This window comes from Heteronotia binoei, chromosome 13 (assembly GCF_032191835.1).
Source record: "Heteronotia binoei isolate CCM8104 ecotype False Entrance Well chromosome 13, APGP_CSIRO_Hbin_v1, whole genome shotgun sequence".
Lineage (NCBI taxonomy): Eukaryota > Metazoa > Chordata > Lepidosauria > Squamata > Gekkonidae > Heteronotia > Heteronotia binoei.
Window position 1 is genome coordinate 10,223,616 of NC_083235.1, and position 23,448 is coordinate 10,247,063.

The following is a 23,448-nucleotide window of genomic DNA, read 5'->3' on the forward strand; positions in this document are numbered from 1 at the left end:
TTCCATCCGTCCGAGGTCGGTAAAACAAGAACCCAGCTTGGCAGGGGTCAAACATAGATGACTGGGAAAGGCAATGGCAAAGCACACTGGGGAGAAAAAAAGTCTGCCATGAAAACGTCATGATGCGACGCCACCCCAGAGTCCGAAACGACTGGTGCTTGCACAGGGGACGACCTTTTTTTAAAACAGGAAAACATCCTGACCTGGATCGACCAGGCTAGCCAGATCTCAGAAGCTAAGCAGGGCTGTATTTGGGAAAAGGAAAGGTCCCCTGTGCAAGCACCAGTCATTTCAGACTTTGGGGTGATGTTGCTTTCACAACGTTTCCACGGCAGACTTTTTACAGGGTGGTTTGCCATTGCCTTCCCCAGTCTTTTACACTTCCCCCCCCCCCAGCAAGCTGGGTACTCCTTTGACCGCCCTTGGAAGGATGAGTCAACCTGGAGCCGTCTACCTGAAAACCCAGCTTCCACCGGGGATTGAACTCAGGTCGTGAGCAGAGCTTAGGACTGCAGTACTGCAGCTTTAACCCTCTGCGCCACGGGGCTTTCTATTTGGACCGTATTTGGACAAGAGACCAAAGTCCGTCCAGGGTCTGTACACAGAGGCAGGGAACGGCAAACTGAGCATCTCTTGCCTGGCTGAATAGAGTCAGCCCTGGTTAGTACTTGAATGGGAGGCCGCTAAGGAAATCTAGGGTTGCTACGCAGAGGCAGGCAACGGCAAACCACTCCTGCTCCCCCGTGGCCTTGAAAACCACACTGGGGCGCCTTAAGTCCGCTATGACATTTTATTCACCAACAAGTGGGAAAACGCTGCAGCGTTAAGGTGCTAAGTTGTAAGCAATGCATCCTACATTGAATCAGAAAAGCAAGTTTGAACTAAAAAAAAAAAAGGTTCGAATTCCCACGCTGCTGTGGAAACTCGCTGGGTGACCTCGGACCCGTCACAGTCTCTCTCAGCCCAGCCTACCTCACAGGGTTGCTTCGAGGATAAAATGGAGAAGAGGAAAATGACGTAAGCGGCTTTGGGGGAGAAAGGCAGCTTGTAAACGAAGGGAAAGCGTATGTAAAGAGCTCCCTGAATGTATTTCCTTTTCCCTGTGGCCCCAGCAGTTCCGCTCACTTGTGGAGTTTGCTGCTTTGTGATTTTGTCCTGGTTGTGCCTGTGGTGGAAAACCCTGATATAGCATACATAAAAAGGTAAAGGCAGTCCCCTGTGCAAGCACCAGTCGTTTCCGACTCTGGGGTGACGTTGCTTTCACAACATTTTCACGGCAGACTTTTTACAGGGTGGTTTGCCATTGCCTTCCCCAGTCATCTACACTTTCCCCCCAGCAAGCTGGGGACTCCTTTGACCAACCTTGGAAGGATGGAAGGCTGAGTCAGGACAGCCAGTTTGGTGTAGTGGTTAAGTGTGTGGACTCTTATCTGGGAGAACCGGGTTTGATTCCCCACTCCTCCACTTGCACCTGCTGGAATGGTCTTGGGTCAGCCATAGCTCTGGCAGAGGTTGTCCTTGAAAGGGCAGCTGCTGTGAGAGCCCTCTCCAGCCCCACCCACCTTACAGGGTGTCTGTTGTGGGGGAGGAAGGTAAAGGAGATTGTGAGCCGCTCTGAGACTCTTCAGAGTGGAGGGCGGGATATAAATCCAATATCATCATCTTCTCATCTGAGTCAACCTTGAGCCAGCGACCTGAAAACCCAGCTTCCGCCGGGGATCAAACTCAGGTCATGAGCAGAGGGCTCTGGACTGCAGTACTGCAGCTTGACCACTCTGCACTACGGGGCCTAGGAAAACAGACATTCCGCATGGCTCCGTCTCGCTTTTCCCCGCAGCGTGCTTCTAAATCTGTTCCACGGCTCCAGTAAGTTTCACGGTGCTACTGCTCGCTCGCCTCAACGTCACTCTTACTCGCCGTAGGTGATCGGACGAGAGACTCATTCTTCTCTGCTGTTCCAGCATTCATGAGCAGGTTAGTAAAACACGTGAGCTCATGGCTTGGGGCGATTTGCAATGGCCGTCTCAGTTCCAGGAAGCCACTCGCTAGCTGAATCACAGCCCTCTGAGCTCTGCCAGCTCAGCAACTGAGGGGCCAGAAGATAGGCAACCCACCCCCCACCCCCAGTAGAAATGAAAAGACCCAGACAGAAACCACAAGGGAAGAGGAGAGATTTCAAAGGCATTCCACGGCTGCCCTGTGCTCTAAACCCACTCAAGAGAGAAGCTTATATCAAAGGGAAGATAAAATTCCAGGCCAAGACTAGAAAATTAGGGCAAGAATTTTTGCCTTCCCCAAAAAACCTGCTCTCTCGCACGCGTTAAAAATGGGGTTGCCAACATCCGGGGGGGGGGGGGGAGGCACAAAGTCTCCCCGTTAACCAGCCTCAAACCCATTTCACAACATTAATTTTTATCAAACGATAATTGTTTCAAGTCAGACACATCACTGCTAGTGCATACACACAAGAACGTCTGCACGTCTGTTCAAAGTAAGACTGGAGGCTAAGGGTAGGAGAGCTCCTTGAAGCCTATGTGAAACGAGCCTCGTCGCTTGATATTACTGCCAAGATGCATTGAATTCAAGAATTCTTCAACTGGAGCACTGGATTCTGTTAAGTCCTTGTTCTGGATGCTTCCTCCTGACCCTCTTACCTGAAGAAATTGCTTTGATAGCATCATAAAGAGACTTTGGGAACCGGGGGTTTGTGTGTGTGTGTGTGCGCAGACATTCTTGTTTGTATGCACTAGCAGTATCTCGCCCTCCACTCAGAACGGCTCACAATCTCCTGTATCTTCCTCCCCCACCACAGACACCCTGTGAGGCGGGTGGGGCTGAGAGGGCTCTCACAGCAGCTGCCCTTTCAAGGACAACCTCTGCCAGACAGTGGCTCAGTGGTAGAGCATCTGCTTGGGAAGCAGAAGGTCCCAGGTTCAATCCCCAGCATCTCCCAACTAAAAAGGGTCCAGGCAACCAGGCAGAGCTATGGCTGACCCAAGGCCATTCCAGCAGCTGCAAGTGGAGGAGTGGGGAATCAAACCCGGTTCTCCCAGATAAGAGTCCACGCACTTCACCACTACACCAAACTGGTTCTCCTGTATGAGACGTGTCAGATTTGAAACAATTTATTACGGTTTGATAAAAATTTTGTGAAATTGGTTTGAGGCTGGTTAACGGCGAAGCTTTGTGTCTTCCCCCACCCCCGCTCCAATTTTTCCATGTTTCTCTTTCGGCTTGCACAACATCCAGGTGAGGCCTGGAAATCTCCCACTATTACAGTTGATCCCCAGACGAACAAAATCATTTCGCCTGGAGAAAATGGCTTCCGTGGGGGGTGGTTTCTGTGGCATTGTACCCTGCTGCGATCAATCCCTTCACAAACGTCACCCTGAAATCTCCAGCTATTTCCCAACCCAAAGCTGACAGCCCTAGTTTGAAGCTAACGCAAGCCCCCATCCCACCAGCAGCCAATCAGGGCTTGGGAATTAGCAAACCTAGAACAAAAAGGATTTCCTTACCACCATCAACGGTTCTGCCTCCCAACAGAGTCCGTTCAAAAAATCAAGGGCATGTGATTTCAGAGAATGTAAGAAGAGCCTTGCTGGATCAAACCAGGGGACAATCTAGGCCAGCATCCTGTCCTACACAGCAGCCAACCAGTTCCTCTGGATGACCAACAACGAAGCAGAGAGGCCGAGGCCTTCCTAAGAACATCAGAAGAGCCCTGCTGGAGCCGACCAGTGCTCCATCTAGTCTAGCATCCTGCCTCACACAGTGATGACCAACAACAGGGCACAGAGACACAGGCCTCCTCCTGACAGGAACACAGAAGGAGCCCTGCTGGATCAGACCAGGGGTCCATCTAGTCCAGCACCCTGCCTCACACACTGGTCAACAAGGCCCTCTGTGTCACATAAGAACATGAGAAGCCATGTTGGATCAGGCCAATGGCTCATCCTGTCCAACACTCTGTGTCACACAGGGGCCAATATATGTGTGTGTGTACACAAACACACACACTGTGGCTAATAGCCACTGATGGACCTCTGCTCCGTATTTTTATCCAATCCCCTCTTAAAGCTGGCTATGCTTGCAGCCGCCACCACCTCCTGAGGCAGTGAATTCCACATGTTAATCACCCTTTGGGTGAAGAAGTACTTCCTCTTATCCATTTAACCTGACTGCTCAGCAATTTCACTGAATGCCCACGAGTTCCTGTATTGTGAGAAAGGGAGAAAAGGACCTTTCTCTACTTTCTCCATCCCATGCATAATCTTGTAAACCTCTATCATGTCACCCCGCAGTCGACGTTTCTCCAAGCTGAAGAGCCCCAAGCGTTTTAACCTTTCATCATTCTAGTTGCCCTTTTCTGCACTTTTCCTAATGCTATAATATCCTTTTTTGAGGTGCGGTGACCAAAATTGTACACAGTATTCCAAATGAGACCGCACCATCGATTTATACAGGGGCATTATGACACTGGCTGATTTGTTTTCAATTCCCTTCCTAATAATTCCCAGCGAACAACAGGGCGAGAGAGAGGCAAACAACAAGGCAGAGAGACTGTGGCCTTTCCCCGATAAGAACATCAGGAGAGCCCTGCAGATCAGACCAGTGGTTCATCTAGTCCAACACCCCGTCTCACACAGTGGTCAACCAGTTCCTCTGAAGGGCCAACAAAGGCCGAGGCCTTCATGAGAACGTCGGTAGAGTCCTGCTAGATCAGACCAGGGGTCCATCTAGTCCAGCATCCCCAGATATTTGTGCAGCGAGCAAGGTTTTCATTTCACCAGGGATGTCTCCCCTGGGGGGAAAAAATAAAGTTTTCGAGATGATGCTTTTTGGCAGGAGAAAAAGCAATCAACAGTAGCTGTTTCTGAGAGGGCTGCGACGGACAACAACAGACACAACAATAGCAGGCAGGCTAGAAGAACAAACGTCACCCTCAGCATCTCTTTGGACGCGGATTGTGACGACACGCAAACAGAAAAGGCAAGGGAGAAGAGCTGGACGGGAGAGGTTGGCATGAACATCATGCGAGAACCTGGCTGCTAGGGCAGCACGGGATGGGACTGGAACCATCTCTGGGAAGCAAACATCAACAGATCCTGCGAAGATGCTCCGGCAGAGTTGGAAGATGGAAACTGGAAAAGTCATCTGTTCAACTCCTCCCCCCCTCCCGGGCTTAAGCCAGCCTTCGCCTCCCTCCCCGCTGACGCACAACCGCATGCGGCCTTTGCCAATAATTCAATACCAAGCAATTAGACTGCCAGTTTTGATCACCGCTGGTTGACCGGCGTTCCGATTGCTGTCGTCAAGACAGACTTCTCAGGCTTCTGCTGCTTAGCCGGGTGGGCGCGATACAAAAGCTTACACCCAGAATTCAACCTTCTGGGCCTCGAAGGTGCCACTGGACTCAAAACTTTGTTCTGTTGCTTCAGACCAACATAGCCATCCGCCTGAAATGCCCAGAATGAAGCTCTGTTGATCTTGAAGGCGCCGCTGGGTTCTTCCGACTTTGTTCTCTTGCTTCAGACCAACACAGCAACCCACCTGAGTCTATCTGAAGAAGTGTACCTGCATATGAAAGCTTACACCCAGATTTAAACTCTGTTGGCCTTAGGGGTGCCACTGAACTCTGACTTTGTTCTAGCATGGCATGGCGTCAGACAAGGGCCCAGGAGGCTCCCGTTCACGCCCCTGGCCTGGCCATTGAAGGTTCCCAGGTGACTTTGGGCTTCGGCCCTAAGGGAAATCAACCCTGACTGTTCCCTGGAAGGTCACATGCTGAAGCTGAAGCTCAAATCCTTTGGCCACCCAATGAGAAGGGAGCACTCGCTGGAGAAGACCCTGATGCTGGAAAAGACAGAAGGCAACAGAAGAAGGGGATGGCGAAAGAGGAGATGGCTGGACAGCGTTACTGATGTAACAAACATGGATTTGAGCAGACTTCGGAGGATGGTGGAAGACAGGAGGGCAGGCCCGTAGCCACCGGGGGGGGGGCATGGCCCTCCACCCAACCCCCTTCCCCCACCGCTCTCCCTGAGGCCGTTTTTGCTGCCGTTGCTGCTCTCACCGGGCTCTTCCCACCCTGTTCCTGCCTCTCCCGGTCTCTTCCCTGCCTCCCCTGCTCTCCCCGCAGTCCCGTTTTCGCCGCTGTCGCTCTCCCTCGTCTCCTCCCTGCCTCCCAAGCTCACCCCGCAGCTCTCCCCGAGCTCTTCCCTGCCTCCCCTGGTATTCCTGCAGCCACGTTTTCACCACTGCCACTCTTCCTGGTCTCTTCCCTGCCTCCCAAGCTCTCCCCGCAGATCTCCTCTGCCTCCCCTGAGCCCCGTTTTCACCACTGTTGCTCTCCCTGGTCTCTTCCCTGCCTCCCAAGCTTTCCCCGCAGCTCTCCCCAGGCTCTTTCCTGCCACCCCTGGTCTCCCCGCAGCCCCATTTTTGCCACTGCTGCTCTCCCCACCCACAGGAGCATGAGAGAGAGAGAGAGCTGGGGCCTGGTGGCTGACTGTTGGAAGAAGCAGTCAAGCCTCCATGGCCCGCCAACCAAAATTTTATGTCCTGGGCCTCCTCACCCAAACATTTCTAGCTATGGGGCTGCAGGAGGGCCTGGCGTGACTTGGTCCATGGGGTCGCAGGGTCGGACTCGACTCTGCGGCTGAACAAGAAGCAACTGAGTGTAAGGATTAGTGAAAGTGATTCAGTGTAAGCAGTGCTGGGGTTTTTTTTAGCAGTGCCTCCTTTGCATATTAGGCCACCCCCCCCCCCAATGCAACCAATCCTCCAAAAGCTTACAGGGGTCTTCTTCCCCGGGCCTACTGTAAGCTCTTGGAGGACTGGTTACATCAGGGGTGTGTGGCCTAATACAAAAAAACCCCTTGAGTGTAAGGATATGCTGCTGTTAATTCATGCCACAGAACTCCCCATTACTATGCATGGGTGTGGAAGCCGGACCATGAAAAAAAGCTGATGGGAAGACAGCTGATCCCTTTTAAATGTGGCGTCAGAGGAGTTTTATGGATACCTTGGAAAAGACCAATCAGTGGGCTCTAGATCAAATTGAGCGTGAACCCCTCCTAGAAACTAAAACGACTAAACTGAAGGCACCATGCTTTTGGTCACAAATTTTAAGTTCGGTGCCACCTTTAAGACCAACAAAAGTTTATTCGAAGTCGAGCTTTCGCGTGCACACCCTTCAATAAACCTTCGCTGGTCTTAAAAAGCGCCCCCGAGCTCAAAATTCGTTCCACTGCTTCCGACCAACGCGGCTGCCTACCTGGGGCGTACTCTGGTCACATTATGAGAAGACGCGACTACCTGGAAAAGACAACTGCGCAAGGAGAAGCTGACGGCAGAAGAAAAGAGGGAGACCTCACATGAGAAAGAGAAAACCGTAGATTTATACCCCGCCCTTCTCTCTGAATCAAGAGTCTCAGAGCGGCTTGCAATCTCCTTTACATTTGCCCTTCCTCCCTCCACAACAGACGCCCTGTGAGCAATGTCCCCGCTAAGCTGTGAAGTCTTGTAGCAAAAATTCTACTTTGTGAGCTACTGGCATTAAAGTTGCGAGCTACTGCAGAAATTAGAGAACCATCCTAAGGAGGTCTGCTCTGAATTCTACTAAGCTCTATTCAGTGGGGTTTACTCCTGGAAAGTGCTTTCAGAATTGCACAGTTAGTTCGATCTAGGGCAGGGGTGGCCAATGGTAGCTCTCCAGATATTTTTTGCCTACAACTCCCATCAGGCCCAGCCATTGGCCATGCTGGCTGGGGCTGATGGGAGCTGTAGGCAAAAAACATCTGGAGAGCTACCATTGGCCACCCCTGCTCTAGGGCCATTTTTCCCGAGCAAAGACAAAAAATGTGTGGGATGGAGGCTAAAAAATTGTGAGCTAGCTCACACTAAAACTCAGCTTAGAGGGAACATTGCCTGTGAGGTAGGTGGGGCTGAGAGAACTCTCCCAGAAGCTGCCCTTTCACAGACAACTCTGGATTAAGGGTTGGAACACTTTTCCTATGAAGAAAGGTTAAAACGCTTGGGGCTCTTCAGCTTGGAGAAACGTCGACTGCAGGGCGACATGATAGAGGTTTAAAAGATTATGCATGGGATGGAGAAAGAAGTCCTTTTCTCAGAATACAAGAACTCGTGGGCATTCAATGAAATTGCTGAGCAGTCAGGTTAAAACTGATAAAAGGAAGTACTTCTTCACCCAAATGATGATTAACATGTGGAATTCACTGCCACAGGAGGTGGCGGCGGCTACAAGCATAGCCACCTTCAAGAGGGGGTTAGATAAAAATATGGAGCAGAGGTCCATCAGTGGCTATTAACCACAGTGTGTGTGTGTGTGTGTATATATATAACTTTTTTTGCCACTGTGTGACACAGAGTGTTGGACTGGATGGGCCATTGGCCTGATCCAACATGGCTTCTCTTATGTTCTTATGAGAGAAGCTATGGCTGACCCAAGGCCCATTCCAGCAGCTGCAAGTGGAGGAATGGGGAATCAAACCCTGTGAGGTAGGTGGGGCTGAGAGAGCTCTCCCAGAAGCTGCCCTTTCACGGACAACTCTGAGAGAAGCTATGGCTGACCCAAGGCCATTCCAGCAGCTGCAAGTGGAGGAGTGGAGAATCAAACCTGGTTCTCCCAGATAAGAGCCGCCCACACTTAACCACTACACCACACTGGCTCTCTGAGATTGATTGACTCAGTGAATGAAGCCACTGCCCTCATTTGGCAAGAGCTCAGCAAGGTTGTTAACAATGGGAAGTTTGGGAGGTCGTTCATCGCGTTGCCGTAAGTCGGAAGCAATTTAACAGCACAGAACATACAAAGTGACTTGACCCTCATCTACCTCACAGAGGTGTTCCGGACAAAAACGGGATGATAAGCAGCCCTCACTTCCTTAGAAAAAGGACAAGATAAGCAGCCTAAAGAGTTGGGTGAGAGCCGCAGAGGCTGAAAAGAGAATGGAATCCTAGCTTGGAGAATCGCAACTCTTGCGGTGCCGTGGTTAGAAGGCTGGATTAAGATCTGCGAGACCAAGGTTCGAACGCCCGCCCTGCCATGGACGCTCGATGAGGGAGCCTGACCAGTCACACCCTCTCAGCCTAACCTACCTCACAGGGTTGTGGTGAGAAAACAGAGAAGAGAATGCTGTGAGCAAACCTTTGAGACTGTGTCCTTGAAAGGGCAGCTGCTGTAAGAGCCCTCTCAGCCCCGCCCACCTCACAGGGTGTCTGTTGTGGAAGGAAGGGAAAGGAGGTTGTGTGCCACTCTGAGACTCTTCGGAGTGGAGGGCGGGATATAAATCCAATATCTTCATCTACCTCACAGGGTGTCTGTTGTGGGGGAGGAAGGGAAAGGAGATTGTGAGCCGCTCTGAGACTCTTCGGAGTGGAGGGCGGGATATAAATCCAGTATCTTCATCTACCTCACAGGGTGTCTGTTGTGGGGGAGGAAGGTAAAGGAGATTGTGAGCTGCTCTGAGACTCTTCAGAGTGGAGGGTGGGATATAAATCCAATATTTTCATCTACCTCACAGGGTGTCTGTTGTGGGGGAGGAAGGGAAAGGAGATTGTGAGTCGCTCTGAGACTCTTCTGGTACTCTTCTGGTATATATATAACTTTGGAGGGATATAAATCCAGTATCTTCATCTACCTCACAGGGTGTCTGTTGTGGGGGAGGAAGGGAAAGGAGATTGTGATCCGCTCTGAGACTCTTCGGAGTGGAGGGCGGGATATAAATCCAATATCTTCATCTACCTCACAGGGTGTCTGTTGTGGGGGAGGAAAGGAAAGGAGATTGTAGGCGGCTCTGAGACTCTTCTGAGTGGAAGGCGGGATATAAATCCAATATCATCATCTTATTCCCAAGCTGCCCCATTTGGCCACCCCTGCTTCAGACCAACAACAGCTGCCCACCTGGATCTTATCTACACGGAATGTACGTTTATACGGTCACCATTTGTTTGGATTTAATTGGGGGTGGGGAAAGACACACAGCGAACCAAACAAAGACTTCGAAATCGGAGACTGAAACGCAGACGTTCCCTTCTTCCTTGCGGAACGCCGAGAATCAGTTACTGAGAGACCTTATTGCCCCACTCCTCCTGCCGCTTCACGGAGGTGCCGCCCGCCTGCCAGCCAGAAACCCCTTGCCGCTAGCCCTCGGCTTTTTTGGTTATGGCAATCCAGGTTTTATCCTTCCATCCCTTCCACCACCGCTGGCAAAGCAGGGGGGAGGAAGGGAGGGAAAAGAGACAGGCCACCCCATCCCCATCCCAGCTGCCTGAACCGCCCACCCCTTGCGCAGGGCCGCGCCAGCATTTTTTAGCCTTATATGGAGTGGCCGGCCCAGCTCCTCTATTCCGACAGGATCCTCCTTCCAGGGGGAGGGGAGAGAACATCCCCCGGCCCCTCCCTCCTCCCCCAACCCCAACCACCACATCCTGCCTTCCTGGGAAAAGATCCCCAAGCCAGAACATCTTTCGCACCAAGAGCTGAGGAAAGGAGGAACCAGAGCTGGCAAAGCAAAGAGATGGAAAAAAACGAGGACGACAGGGAGTTTCCCCCTCGCTTCCAAAGCCCATTCGCTGCTTCCTTGCTCACTCACTACTGTGTTCTCCTCCCCACCCCATACTTATCCCCATAGCCTGCAGACATAGATAGGGTGAGGAAGGGGGGGCGGGAGAGGGAAGTGCTTCCATTTCTCTGTGCCTGGTGCCAGTCTGGGTTGGCCTGAGTCAGCGTCTGTGGCCCGGTGACTCACGGTGTCGGAGACGGGTGCTGGATTCCAGTCTAGCCCAATCTCCCGTAAATTCCTTCTCCGTGCTCTGTGCAAGCATCCGGCTAGAACTGGGGAGGGGGAAAGGGGACAGCCCCTTTGTGATGATCGGTGTTCTCTCTAAGCTGAGTGAGCGTGAGCTAGCTCACAGATTTTTGGCCTCCAGCTCACACATTTTGCCTTTGCTCAGGAAAAAAACCGACCCCAGAGCAAAGTAATTTATGCACTCGCTAGCAACATTAATGCCAGTAGCTCACGAACTAGAATTTTTGCTCACAGGACTCCACACCTTAAAGGGAGTATTGGTGATGATGATGATATTGGATTTATATCCCTCCCGGATTTATATCCGGATCTCAAAGTGGCTCACAATCTCCTTTCCCTTCCTCCCCCACAACAGACACCCTGTGAGTTGGGTGGGGCTGAAAGAGCTTTCCCAGAAGCTGCCCTTTCAAGGACAACTCTTCGAGAGCTATGGTTGAACCAAGGCCCTTCCGGCAGCTGCAAGTGAAGGAGTGGGGAATCAAACCCGGCTCTCCCAGGTAAGAGTCCGCGCACTTCACCACTACACCAAACTATCTCTTGGAGCCTGTACCAAAGTCTCCACCCTTTCATCAGGTAGCCCAGGAGCACCTGAGAACCAGCCAGGTAGCCAGTGGATCTGAAGACTGTCTGGCAGCCCCAAGTTGCAGCTTGTAGCGCAATGCTAATGGCAAGTGAGACTTGTCTTTAGGGGCTGTGAGAGCTCTGAAAGAGTCATGACTGCCCCAAGGTCACCCAGCAGGCTTCCTGCAGAGAAGCAGGGAATTGAACCGGGTTCTCTAGACTAGAGTTCTCTGCTCTTAAGCATTACCCCAAACTGGCTTTAGGGACGGGTGTTGCAAAGAAAGGATCCAGGACACAAAGGTACGGCGCAAAATAAAATCAGCTTCAGCACAGCAGGGAATAACATTGCAACGCACATGAAAGCACATTTGCATCACAAGTCCCTTCTTCGCAACGCCCCTCCCATTTTCTGACCAGGAAACAAGGACTCCAAGATCCCTATCCTGACTTATCTGACAACAGGAGCTCTGACTCGCAAAAGCTCAAGCCCCCCAAATCTTGTTGGACTCTAAGATGCTACTGGATGCAAATCTACCTGTCCTATTGGAGACTCATACCTATTGCAGGGCTGTGGCTCAGTGGCAGAGCCTCTGCTTGGCATGCAGAAGGTCCCAGGTTCAATCCCCGGCATCTCCAGTTAAAAAAAGACAAGACAGAAAAAGAAGACTGCAGATTTATATCCTGCCCTTCTCTCTGAATCAGAGTCTCAGGACGGCTTACAATCTCAGTTATCTTCTTCTCCCACAACAGACACCCTGTGAGGTAGGTGGGGCTGAGAGAGCTCTGACAGAAGCTGCCCTTTCAAGGACAACTCCTGTGAGCTATGGCTGATTCAAGGCCATTCCAGCAGCTGCAGGTGGAGGAATGGGGAATCAAACCCGGTTCTCCCAGGTAAGAGTCTGCAAACTTCTCAGGAGCTGATAAGACAGACCCTGACCTGAAACCCTGGAGAGCTGCTGCCAGTCTGAGCATACAAATACTGCCTTAGATGGGCCAAAAGTTTGATTCCGTATAAGGCAGCTTCATGCTTCCATATAAGGCATGATTCCGTATAAGGCAGCTTCCCTCTGGAACTCGCCCCCTAGAACTGGGGAAGGGGGACATCTCCTCAGAGCCTGCTCCAAAGCCCACCACTCACCACTGCCCTCCAGTTGCCTTGAGAGAACAGAAGGCATTCAGTATGGGCCATTTGAGTGCATTTTCAGGGGCGTGGAGGCCCGGAAACGACAGATTCACACCACGAAAAGGGTGGGGGTTCCACCTTCCATCGCCAGTTACCAGAGCGGGCGCTCCACCAGCACTTAACGTGTGGGAAAACCATGCCTCAGCGACCACAGGCTGCAAAGCATTTTGGCACAGGCTGCAAAGAAACCTGAGTTCAGCCTTCCAGGGGACGTGCCCAGCACAGGCCAACCTGAATGCACAGCTCACATCTGGAGCAGAGGTCCATCAGTGGCTCTTCGCCACAGGGCAAGTGATGCTCTGTATTCTTGGTGCTTGGGGGGGCACAGTGGGAGGGCTTCTAATGTCCTGGTCCCACTGGTGGACCTCCTGATGGCACCTGGGTTTTTTGGCCACGGTGTGACACAGAATGTTGGACTGGAGGGGCCATTGGCCTGATCCAACATGGCTTCTCATGTTCTTCTGTGACACAGAGTGTTGGACTGGATGGGCCTCTGGCCTGACCCAACATGGCTTCTCTTCTGTTCTTATGTGACACAGAGTGTTGGACTGGATGGGCCACTGGCCTGACCCAACATGGCTTCTCTTCTGTTCTTATGTGACACAGAGTGTTGGACTGGATGGGCCTCTGGCCTGACCCAACATGGCTTCTCTTCTGTTCTTATGTGACACAGAGTGTTGGACTGGATGGGCCATTGGCCTGATCCAACATGGCTTCTCTTATGTTCTTATGTGACACAGAGTGTTGGACTGGATGAGCCACTGGCCTGATCCAATGTGCCTTCTCTTTATGCTTTTAAATCAGACACCCTGACAGTGCCAAGGGCATGGCTACCAAGCTTATGTCTACAACCAAGAGGCAAACACAGGAAGAGCTTTTTGCCATCAGTCAGGGAGCCCTTCAGCTTGCAGGGTCACAACTCTAAAAGCCCTGGTTCAAGCTGGGGGGAACGACAGTGTCCCGGGTTTCCAAGCAGACGCAGGCCTGGTAGCACTTCTGGGGAGGGGCTGTGGCCTGTTGATAGAGCCTCTGCTTGGCACACAGAAGGTCCCAGGTTGAATCCCCAGCATCCCCAGTTAGAAGGACCAGGCAGGAGGTGATGAGAAAGAACTTGACCTGAGACTCTGGCTCAGTGGAAGAGCCTCTGCTTGGCATGCGGAAGGTCCCAGGTTCAATCCCCAGCATCTCCAGTTAGAAGGACCAGGCAGGAGGTGATGAGAAAGAACTTGACCTGAGACTCTGGCTCAGTGGAAGAGCCTCTGCTTGGCATGCAGAAAGTCCCAGGTTCAATCCCTGGCATCCCCAGTTAGAAGGACCAGGCAGGAGGTGATGAGAAAGAACTTGACCTGAGACCCTGGCTCAGTGGCAGAGCCTCTGCTTGGCATGCGGAAGGTCCCAGGTTCAATCCCCAGCATCTCCAGTTAGAAGGACCAGGAAGGAGGTGATGAGAAAGAACTTGACCTGAGACCCTGGCTCAGTGGCAGAGCCTCTGCTTGGCATGCGGAAGGTCCCAGGTTCAATCCCCAGCATCTCCAGTTTGAAGGACCAGGCAGGAGGGGATGGGAAAGACCTTGACCCGAGACCCTGGCTCAGTGGCAGAGCCTCTGCTTGGCATGCAGAAGGTCCCAGGTTCAATCCCCAGCATCTCCAGTTAAAAGGACCAGGCAGGAGGGGATGGGAAAGACCTTGACCTGAGACCCTGGCTCAGTGGCAGAGCCTCTGCTTGGCATGCAGAAGGTCCCAGGTTCAATCCCCAGCATCTCCAGTTAAAAGGACCAGGCAGGAGGGGATGGGAAAGACCTTGACCCGAGACCCTGGCTCAGTGGCAGAGCCTCTGCTTGGCATGCAGAAGGTCCCAGGTTCAATCCCTGGCATCTCCAGTTAAAAGGACCAGGCAGGAGGGGATGGGAAAGACCTTGACCCGAGACTCTGGCTCAGTGGCAGAGCCTCTGCTTGGCATGCAGAAGGTCCCAGGTTCAATCCCTGGCATCTCCAGTTAAAAGGTCCCAGATTCAATCCCCAGCATCTCCAGCAGGAGGGGATGGGGAAGACCTTGACCTGAGACCCTGGCTCAGTGGCAGAGCCTCCGCTTGGCAGGCAGAAGGTCCCAGGTTCAATCCCCGGCATCTCCAGTTAAAAGGACTAGGTAGTGCAGAGCAGAAATATTTTTTGTATATAGCCAAAGGCCATCACAATAAAAAATTAAGAGCATAACAACAAAAAGGTCAAACAAAACTAAAAACATCATTTAAAAATCTGTTATGAGATAAAATCTAGAAGCAAGTAATACTAAATTACAGAAATACAATTACCACTAGATAAAAAAGGGTAAAGGTAGTCCCCCTGTGCAAGCACCAGTCATTTTCGACTCTGGGGTGACGTTGCTTTCACGACGTTTCCACGGCAGACTTTTTACAGGGTGGTTTGCCCTTGCCTTCCCCAGTCATCTACACTTCCCCCCCCAGCAAACTGGGGACTCTTTTGACCGACTTCGGAAGGATGGAAGGCTGAGTCAACCTGGAGCCGGCTACCTTGAGCCGAGATCCTGGCTCCCTGGCAGAGTCTCTGCTTGGCAGGCAGAAAGTCCCAGGTTCAATCCCTGGCATCTCCAGTTAAAAAAAGACAAGACAGAAAAATAAGACTGCAGATTTATACCCCCCCCCTTCTCTCTGAATCAGTCTCAGAGCGGCTTACAATCTCCGTTATCTTCTTCCCCCCACAACAGACACCCTGTGAGGTAGGTGGGGCTGAGAGAGCTGGGATTGAACTCAGGTCATGAGCAGAGGGCTCCGAATGCAGGACTGCAGCTTTACCACTCTGCGCCACGGGGCACTGGACTCAACCATAATAGACCTATGTTACAAATATTGGTATACAATGAAGTTATAAACATCTAAAATGAAACCCCTTAGTCATAAGATTTATTTACTGAGACAGCAATCTTGGCCCCTAAGTGTTTTTTTTTGCAGCCAGGGCATAAAGTGACAATCTATAAGTAACAAACTGGACAGTATCAGATCATATTAAAACCAGCTTATCGAGATCAGTGGAAAATTTCTGTCCCTTTGGCAGATTTTCAAGGGATTTAGCTCTAGCTTCTGCATACAGAGGACACAAAAGACAATGTAGTGGAATATATTCTCTGGAACTGAAGTGCCACCGATCAGGTAGTGGAAGCTGCATCTTTCAGTCTGAGAAGACAATCCTAACTTTCAAGGACCCAGGGTATGGTTCAGTAAAAGGCAGCTTCATGTATTCACGGCATACAGGGAAAACTGGCGAGGATTGGAGAATCAGCAAAGATACACTGAGCTTTTGGCCCTGATTCCTAAGCTCAAGAAACCACCCAGAGGCCATCAGAAGGCTTCCTTGACTAGGAAGAGACGCAAAGAGCCAAGAGAGGAGGAGAAGGCTGCAAATTTATATACCCTGCACTTCTATCTGAATCAGAGTCTCAGAGCGGCCTACAATCTCCTTTCCCTTCCTCCCCCACAACAGACACCTTGTGAGGTGGGTGGGGCTGAGAGGGCTCTCCCAGAAGCTGCTCTGTCAAGGACAGTCTCCGAGTGGCCTACAATCTCCTTTCTCTTCTCCCCCGACAACAGACACCCTGTGAGGTGGGTGGGGCTGAGAGAGCTCTCCCAGAAGCTGCTCTTTCAAGGACAGAGTCTCAGAGTGGCCTACAATCTCCTTTCTCTTCTCCCCCCACAACAGAGACCTTGTGAGGTGGGTGGGGCTGAGAGAGCTCTCCCAGACACTGCCCATGCAAGGGCAGAGTCTCAGAGGAGCCTACAATCTCCTTTCCCCTCCTCCCCCACTACAGACACCCTGTGAGATGGGGTGGGGCTGAGAGAGCTCTCCCAGACGCTGCTCTTTCAAGGACAGAGTCTCCGAGTGGCCTACAATCTCCTTTCTCTTCACCCCCCACAACAGACACTCTGTGAGGTGGGTGGGGTTGAGAGAGCTCTCCCAGATGCTGCTCTTTCAAGGACAACTTCTGCCGGTTATGGCTGAATCCAAGGCCATACCAGCTGCTGCAAGTGGAGAAGTGGGGGTATCAAACCTGGTTCTCCCAGAGAAGAGTCCGCACACTTAACCACTACACCAAAGTGGATCCAAGAGAAGGTGCCTCCTTTATGGTCCTAGGAGCTAACAGCCAGTTGAACCCCAGCCTTCGGTGCTCAACATGCTACAATCCAGGACATTGGTATGCTGTGATCCAAGCAATTCCCACCCGCCAAGAAGCTAGACGGCCCTGCCCAGCTGAGGTGCTATGCCAGGTGTGGCCAAACTGTGGCTTTTTCACACGTATTGTGAGGATCTCAAAGCCCCTGCTGCCCCATCTACGGTGTAGAGGATTTCTTTATTTAATTCCACTTATATCCCGTTCTCCCCACCGGGGCGGGCTCAGGGCAGCTTACATGCTCATGCGTATGGTCTTAAATTCAAAGTTTGTTAACAGATGATGTTCCTTTCCGCTGCTGCTTCAGGGTAGCTTGCAAGAGGTGGTCCAGACGTTACCTGAGGACGGTGGCGGCCAACAATCTAGTTTGCAAATGCCTGGTGGAAGAGCGCCGTCTTACAGGCCCTGCGGATCTGTATGAGCCCTCGCAGGGCCCTAACTTCTTCAGGCAACTCATTCCACCAGCAGGGGGCCGCTACAGAGAAGGCCCTGGCTCTAGCTTGGAAACTGCATCTAAAGTTACTTTCTTTCCACCTCTCTCTCCCCCCTCCACCTTCCTTCCTTCTCTCAAACATCTGATGTTCGCAGGGAGGGCGGGATACAAATAGAAATACCGTAAATAAATAAATGCGCCATAATTCATTTCCCGGCTTTCCAAATTTCTATTTTATTTTAATCCATTTCCTGGAACGCCACAGCCAGTTACAATCCTTCAGCATTTGATAGCTAGCTAGGCACTTCTATTGAACCTAGGAGTACAAAAGACGGTCCCCCTTGAAGACAGATACTTCCGGAATGAATTGGACCAGTTCTTATATCATTCGTTGGACTACAGTTTAATGTTAGATGGTTGAACATATGAACATATGAGCTGCCTTATACTGAATCAGACCCCGGGTCCATCAAAGTCAGTACTGTCTACTCAGACTGGCAGCGGCTTTCCAGGATCTCAAGCTGAGGGTTTTCACACCTACTCGCCTGGACCCTTTTTAGGTGGAGATGCCGGGGATTGAATCTGGGACCTTCTGCTTACCAAGCAGATGCTCTATTACTGATCCACCATCCCTCCCCATGAACATATGAAGCTGCCATCTACTCAATCAGACCCTCCGTCCATCAAAGTCAGTATTGTCTACTCAGACTGGCAGCAGCTCTCCAGGGTCACAAGCTGAGGTTTTTCATGCCTGCTTGCCTGGACCCTTTTTAGTTGGAGATGCCGGGGATTGAACCTGGGACCTCCTGCTCACCAAGCAGATGCTCCACCACTGAACCACCGTCCCTCCCCTTTCTTCGGAGAGTAGTCGTGTCATGCACAGGATGGTTTTCTATCGGTATCACTGTTTACTAGCACTTAGGAATTGTATTTTGTGGATTACACTGAGAATTATTTTCTACACGGAATGAGTGCATTGTTTTTCTTCAGTCCTTTTACCTCCGTGGTCCTGATCTCTGCTGACATCCTCCAGCTGATACCAGAAAATCTCCCGGAATTACAACTCACTTCCAGACTACAGAGATGAGTTCCCCTGGAGAAAATGGCTGCTTTGGAGGGTGGGGTCTACGGTCCTTCCTCCCACTGAGGTCCTTCCCTTTCCCAGGCCCCGCCCCCAAACCTCCAGAAATTTCCCAACCAAAAGCCACGGAATGGACTAGAACCCAGAGATGTCCCATTGGCACAGCCAATAAGCATGGACGCATTCTAGCCAATCAGGATTGGTAAAGGAGGCCAGGCCCACAGAACAGCCAGAGGGCATAGCAGGGGCAGAATTCTAGCAGCAGCTCCTCTGCATATTAGGCCACACCTCAATGATGTAGCCAATCCTCCAAGAACTTACAAAGCTTGCTTTTGTAGAAGAAGAAGAAGAAGATATTGGATTTATATCCCGCCCTCCACTCCGAAGAGTCTCAGAGCGGCTCACAATCTCCTTTACCTTCCTCCCCCACAACAGACACCCTGTGAGGTGGGTGGGGCTGGAGAGGGCTCTCATAGCAGCTGCCCTTTCAAGGACAACCTCTGCCAGAGCTATGGCTGACCCAAGGCCATGCTAGCTGGTGCGAGTGGAGGAGTGGGGAATCAAACCCGGTTCTCCCAGATAAGAGTCCGCACACTTAACCACTACACCAAACTGGCTCTTTGTAAGCTCATGGTGGATTGGCTACATCAGGGGTGTGTGGCCTAATAGGCAAAGGTGCTCCTGCTAGAATCCCAGCCCTGGGGCGTAGCCTATCAAATAACTAGAACAAGGTGCTTCTCCATGGAGGCAGGCAACTTTCTAGGAATCAAGGCCTTCCTTCAGCAACACGGAAAAATACGAGGGCCAGTTCTTATCCCAAGAACGAGGCCGATACCAAAAGCCTCATCCGTGTCTAACTAACAAAAACCATGTCCCATATCACACATGAACATGTAAAGCGGCCTTCTACTGAATCAGATGCTTTGTCGATCAAAAGCCAGAGTTGTCAACTCGAACTGGCAGCAGCTCTCCAGGGTCTAAGGCAAAGGTCTTTCTCATCCCCTCCTGCCTGGTCCTTTTAACTGGAGATGCCGGGGATTGAACCTGGGATCTTCTGCATGCCAAGCAGAGGCTCTGCCACTGAGCCAGGGTCTCAGATCAGGGTGTTTCCCATCAACTCCTGCCTGGTCCTTTTAACTGGAGATGCTGGGGACTGAATCTGGGACCTTCTGCATGCCAAGCAGATGCTCTGCCACTAAGCCAGGGTCTCAAGGTCTTTCTCATTACCTCTTGCCTTGTCCTTTAACTGGAGATGCCAAGGATTGAACCTAGAACCTTCTGCATGCCAAGAGAAGGCTCTGTCACTGAGCCAGGGTCTCAGGTCAAGGTCTTCCCCATCACTTCCTGCCTTGTCTTTTGAACTGGAGATGCTGGGGATTGTACCTGGGACCTTCTGTATACCAAGCAGAGGCTCTACCACTGAGCCATGGCCCTTCTCCAGAGAAGCAGAAGAGGTTTGCTGTTGTTTTCCTTCCGCACCCAAATCTAAATGGCTTGGTCGCTCAGGTTCCCTCTTCCGGCTGCCAAGACTGCAACCCCACCCACCCACTAGATCTCTGCAAGTCAGGAAGCCCAGAGGGGGTCAAGCCCTCTCTGTGAATTACAGCAGTCCTTAAACGGAAGCTAACAGTCAGTGGGATTTTTATTGATTTGATTGTTATCTGGGCTCATGCAAAAAGAACCACATTTGGCAATGACGTCTGCTCATCCCATACGATTTAGCAGAAGTTGGAAAGCAAAGCATTTTGGAGCTAACTGTGCTTTCCCTCTCAGCATCTTCAATATAGGAACGTTCCTCAGGCTCCAAGTATAGAGAGGAACTTTAAAAAGAAAAAGAAGATTGTATTTGGGTTTATACCCTGCCCTTTACTCTGAATCTCAGAGCGGCCTACAATCTTCTTTCCCTTCCTCACCCGCAACAGACACCCTGTGAGGCAGGTGGAGCTGAGAGAGCTCTCCCAGAAGCTGCCCTTTCAATGACAGAGTCTCAGAGTGGCCTACAATCTCCTTTCCCCCACAACAGACACCCTGTGAGGTGGGTGGGGCTGAGAGAGCTCTCCCAGAAGCTGCCCATGCAAGGGCAGAGTCTCAGAGGAGCCTACAATCTCCTTTCCCTTCCTCCCCCACAACAGACACCTTGTGAGGTTGATGGAGCTGAGAGAGCTCTCCCAGAATGTGCTTTTTCAAGGACAACTCTTGCGAGAGCTACAGCTAACCCAATGCCATTCCAGCAACTGCAAGTGGAGGAGTGGGGAATCAAACCCTGTGTGGTGGGTGGGGCTGGGAGAGCTCTCCCAGAAGCTGCCATTGCAAGGACAGAATCTCAGAGCAGCCTACAATCTCCTTTCCCTTCTTCCCCCACAACAGACACCCTGGAGGTGGGTGGGGCTGAGAGAGCTCTCCCAGAAGCTGCCCCCCTTTCAAGGACAACTCCTGCGATAGCTATGGCTGACCCCAGGCCATTCCAGCAGGTGCAAGTGGAGGAATGGGGGAATCAAACCCAGTTCTGGCAGATAAGAGTTCGCACATTTCACCACTACACGAAACGGGCTCTCATAGCGTAGCTGAGATTGGATTAAAGTCATTGGCAAAACCTGTGAATGGCAGCAAACCAGCCCACAAAAACAAGAGTTGACAAACAAACGTGAGAACTAATTTTGAGCCCAGCGGTGCCCCAGCCACATTCCGGGACAGAGAGCTCTTTCCTCAAATCTTGTAACGCCCCATTCAACAATAACCAGACAAAGGGACCCTACCAGCGAGGTGCCCACAAAGGATCTCCCCTGGGGAGGGCTTCTTTTGTAAGTGGGGGGGGGGGGCAAACGCATTTGTCCGCCTGCAAAGTTGGCTGCCACTCACCGCAGGGCAGCAGGGAAAAGCCCCGGGACGGGGCATTAAGGTGGGCAAAGGGACCAACGGGGGGGGGGATTGCATTCAGCCCCCTAGAACAGGGGTGGCCAAGGGTAGCTCTCCAGATGTTTTTTGCCTACAACACCCATCGGGCCCCAGCCATCGGCCATGCTGGCTAGGGGCCGATGGGAGTTGTAGGCAAAAAAACAATCTGGAGAGCTACCCTTGGCCACCCCTGCTCTAGGGGGCTGAACGCAATCTTGCCCTAGAGGATGGAAGCCCAAGCGACGGACGCTGGCTTTACGGGCACGAGAGCAGGCCGCTCCCCCGACCGGCCTCCCCTCGGAAGAAGCTAACGGGCCCTTTTCCCCCGCGAGCAGAGAGCGCCGGAGTGGGCGCGGCCAGGCAGGGCGGGGAGGGGCCGGCGGCAGCCTGACCGCGAACGGAGGAGGCCGGAGCGAGGGAGCGCCCTTTTTTTGCAGACTCCAGACAAAAAAAAAAAAGCAAAGAAAAAAGAGGCCTGAAACCGGAGCCGCCCCCTCCCCAAACTTCGGCGTCTGGCACCGGCTCCGCCCCCGCCGCTGACCCCTTCCCCCCCAAACTTGCTCCACCAGACGCCCGTACTTGGGGGGGGGGACATGCTACAAGCACCCCCACGCCGCGCCCTCCTCGCACCACGACGCCGAGCCCAGCGCGCTGCGCCCCTCCTCCGTGCGCTTTTACGCATTCCAGCGGCTGCTCCAAAACGCGCCCGGGCGCATTTCTTCGCGTCCCCCCCTCCCCTCCCGACCCTCGCCGAGCGCGGCGCCTTCCAGGGGCCCACCGTCGCCGGCACGCCAGCCTCACTCCCTCCACCCCCGCGCCAGCTCCACGCTCCGGATCGGCGCCCCTCTCCACTCTCCTAAAGTTGCCAACTCGCAAGTTCCTGGAGATCCAGACGGTGGCTTTTTGGGGAGGGGGAGCTTAGACCCCCCCCCCCTCCAAAGCAGCCATTTTCTCCAAGCGCTGGTCGTCCTGAAGGTTGCCAACTCCCAGTTTGGGATCTTCCAGGAGGTTCCGGGACGGAGAGGTGGGGGGGGGTCTGGCGCTCCAGAGCGCAAAACCGCCTCCCCAAACTCCGCCATTGTCTTCGAGCGCCGGCCCTGCCGGTTGCCAACTCCAGGCAGAGAAACTCCTGGAGATTTAAGGAGGAGGAGAGGCCTCGGCTGAGTCTAAAACACCCTCCCAAGCAGCCCTTTCCCTCCCGGGGAACCGGTCTCCGTAAGCGTTGGAGTTAAAGCCGCAATTCGAAGAGGCGACCCCTCTTCCGCCAGCTCGGCGCCGGCGGGAGATGGCACCCTTTCCCCTCCGCCCTGCCGCCACTCACCGATGGAGACCAGCTTGATGTTCTCGCGCTCGAGGAACTCGAGGGCCACCGAGACGTTCTCCAGCTGCATCTGGCGGAAGGTGGGCCGGGCGTTGTACTTGCGGCCCATCTTCTTCTGGCTCAGCACCTCCAGCAGGGCGATGAGGCGCAGGCCGTCGCCCAGGTCGGTCTGCAAGTTGCCGATGCGCTTGTTGACGCACTTCAGGTGCTCGTTGCACCAGCGCGTGAAGGTGTTTTGCTGGATCTTCTTCCAGGGCGCGTCCTCGGCCAGGTCCTTCTCCGTGGCCGGCATCTCGGCCGCCGCCTCGCCTGCTCCGCCGGCGCCCTGCGTGCTGCTCCCGCTGCTGCTACTGCCGCCGCCTCCGACGCCGCCCGCTCCTGCGGCCTGGTGGAGCCGCGCTTGGGAGGCGCTCATTATAACTGCCGGGCAGGGGGGCGGTGGGAGGGACCCCGGCGCTGGGCTGGGCTGGGCGGGCGGTTAAAGGCGCAGGAGCTGCGGAGAGAGAGGAAAAGGGAGAGGAGGGTGAGGCTGGGGTTGGGCGCCGCGCGTGGAGCCCCTCCCCTGCTGGCGTTGCCAACCTCCCGGTGGGCAAAACAAAACCAATGAGGGGATCACAGTTTAAGATGCACTACGAGAAATACAAAACAGAACTGTGCTATAAGGGCTCCTACCATACTTTTACTTAGAATTTCACTATAATAGACAAGGAAAATGATTTTCAACAGAGAAGAAGATGAAGATGTTGGATTTATACCCCGCCCTCCACTCCGAAGAGTCTCCGAGCGGCTCACAATCCCCTTACCCTTCCTCCCCCACAACAGACACCCTGCGAGGTGGGTGGGGCTGAGAGGGCTCTCACAGCAGCTGCCCTTTCAAGGACAACTCCTACAAGAGCTATGGCTAACCCAAGGCCATTCCAGCAGGTGCAAGTGGAGGAGTGGGGAATCAAACCCGGTTC

General features: G+C 52.7%; 1 protein-coding gene across 1 annotated transcript in view; it reads right to left on the bottom strand.

Annotated features, from left to right (window-relative positions):
- Nucleotides 1-22,925, bottom strand: part of LOC132581717 (filamin-A-like) — a 165,876-nt gene extending 142,951 nt beyond the window's left edge. Inside the window, 1 exon segment of the mRNA XM_060253110.1 lies at nt 22,490-22,925. Coding sequence (XP_060109093.1) covers nt 22,490-22,904 — 415 coding nt within the window. The 5' untranslated portion in view covers nt 22,905-22,925.
- Nucleotides 22,926-23,448: the final 523 nt, after the last annotated feature.